The 2,411-nt window shown below is 36.8% G+C and overlaps 1 protein-coding gene across 3 annotated transcripts in view; it reads left to right on the forward strand.

Moving 5' to 3' along the window:
* Positions 1–2,411, forward strand: part of LOC107672770 (EMI domain-containing protein 1-like) — a 104,706-nt gene that overhangs the window by 78,566 nt on the left and 23,729 nt on the right. For all 3 annotated transcript variants that reach the window (XM_016466120.1, XM_016466119.1, XM_016466121.1), the window contains exon 8: positions 384–482. In XM_016466120.1, the coding sequence (XP_016321606.1) occupies positions 384–482 (99 nt within the window). The remainder of the gene's footprint in view (positions 1–383; positions 483–2,411) is intronic.

Genomic DNA, 2,411 nt, shown 5'->3' on the forward strand with positions numbered 1-2,411 from the left:
ATAAGAATTATACTGTGTATTGACAAAATATTTCTTTAAACAGTTAAAATATTTGAAAAATCTTATTTTGTGTTCCTCAAAAGAAAGAAAGTCATACAGGTTTGAAACGACATGAGAGTGAATAAATCATGACATAATTTACATTTTTGGGTGAACTATCCCTTTAAGTAGGTCTTCGTCATTTCCTGTTTTATCTTCATTTTAAGTGCTATTTTATGAAGCATTTTATGCCTTTGTTAGTGGAATGTAATAATTGCTATCACCAAAGCGTAGCGTAACCAGGTGTAAAATATAGTAATTTTCACAATTTGGGCCCACTCATTCTGAAAGCGAAAAAGAAGAGCAGTAATTCACACATTACATTATGTTCTCTGTGTCTGTAGGTAATCCAGGGTCTCGAGGTCTGCCAGGATCCAAAGGTGATGCGGGCAACAGAGGTCCAACTGGGGCTCCAGGGTCTAAAGGAACAGCTGGTCTTCCAGGTACTTTAAACCAGAGGTGGGGGACTCGAGTCACAAATTTAAGGACTTGTGACTTGCTTGACTAAATAAAGAAAATGACTTGACTTGGACTTGAGATCCAGTGACTTGACTTGACCTTCATGACTCGGCAGGACTTGACATTATAACAATGACTTTATAACAACTCTAATTATTATTATAAATCATTGCAACATCATTTGGTAAACAAAACGCAAGCCACTGAACCAGCGGCAGAAGTGATCAGAGTCTGCGCAGTTCATGACACTGCACAAGCACAGGAACACAGCGCACCAAATACAGGGAGCAAGAGAATCTCCCGGGATGTTTGGATAAACACTTCGAAACTGTCAGCACTTCAAAAAGGAAAGGTATGTAAGCTTGTTCGTTAGTTGAAAACAGCATTGGTCTTAAAATTCAGCTTAAGTCTGTCATTAAATTAAAGTGATTATAAATGATTAATCTCGTGTTTGTAATTAACGACGTCAAACTTTAAATTTGCTGGCGTTTGCTTCTCAAAACAGTGCTTTAGTGTCAAGCATCCCTCTTTGTAAATCAATATATGGAATTGTACCACGGAAACCACTGTTTTTTTAAATCGATTAGTGATGTTTCTCTTGCACCCAAAATCCAAGATATGTTGTCAAAATGGCCCTAGTATGAGTTTTTATATTTATAACATACGATATTTAGTAATATTTTCAGCGCGAGTTCCATTCAGCCCACAGCTAAAGAGTTACGTGCCTCTCTAAGCAACACACTGAGTACTGAACGAATCATTGAGTGATTCAGTGGCCCATTCTTGCTTGTTCATGAACGAATCAACTGTTTTGAATGAATCAGTTCAATGAATGCTTCTGTGATAAAGCAGTGATTTGCCATCACTTACTGGCGGCATGAATGTGATGGAGTAGGCCTATCATTTCATATTTCTATATTCCATTTTTTTTATTAATATTTTAAATTCCAACAGAACAGAAAACAAAAATGAAGCAAAACAAAAAGCTTAGGCAGACCTTAAATGCACAGCTGTCAATTTAGTTCTTAAGATAAAATCAAAGAAATCGATACGTTACAAGGGAAGATACATAAACATTAACAGCAATAGGCTTCTTGTTTTGAGTCATTGTAGTTGTAGTCATCTTGTAGTTTTCAAGAACAATGTAGGCGATCATGCAAAGTGAAAGAAACAGTCCAAATAGGGTGTCTATATCTGATAAAAAATTATAGTCAGCATATTATTTTAAATTGAATAGCATGTTGTGTTACACACTGAAATTCTTTAGCGTGCTCCCAGACTGAATCCCAGTCGTCGCTGGAGATATTTAGTGCAAAATCATTTTCAAACATCTGTTAAATATAAATATTATCTGTGTCTCCTAGGATGGTCAAACTCAATATAACAAATATGAGATACATATTTTTATCTTGTATTTTTATCAATATTTTCTCAATTACGGACTTATCGGTATATAAAGTAGTATTTTGCCATTATTATTATTTAAAGCTGCAGTCCATAACTTTTTTTGGTTAAAAATGATCCGAAATCAATATTTGAGCAAGTACATAACCAGCCAGTGTTCAAAACTATCGCCTTACTTTAGCCCGATTCACAACGGTTAGCTTATAATAATGTTTTCTAATTTGAGTGGTACGGGTAGGTTTTCATGGGAAATTCAAGCATGGCACTGCGTCATTACGTCACGTCTGTAAACAAAGAAGTTGTCCCAGCTAGTTGGCTATATCGCATGTGAGGATCCTACAGGTGGCGGATCGTTTATAGCAGGGCTGTCCAAACTCGGTCCTGGAGGGCCGGTGTCCTGCAGAGTTTAGCTCCAACCCTAATTAAACACGCCTGAGCCAGCTAATCAAGCTCTTACTAGGCATAGAAACTTCCAGTCAGGTGTGTTGAGGCAAGTTGGAGCTAAACTC

Source organism: Sinocyclocheilus anshuiensis, unplaced genomic scaffold (genome assembly GCF_001515605.1).
Source record: "Sinocyclocheilus anshuiensis isolate Anshui unplaced genomic scaffold, SAMN03320099.WGS_v1.1 scaffold88, whole genome shotgun sequence".
NCBI classification, from domain to species: domain Eukaryota; kingdom Metazoa; phylum Chordata; class Actinopteri; order Cypriniformes; family Cyprinidae; genus Sinocyclocheilus; species Sinocyclocheilus anshuiensis.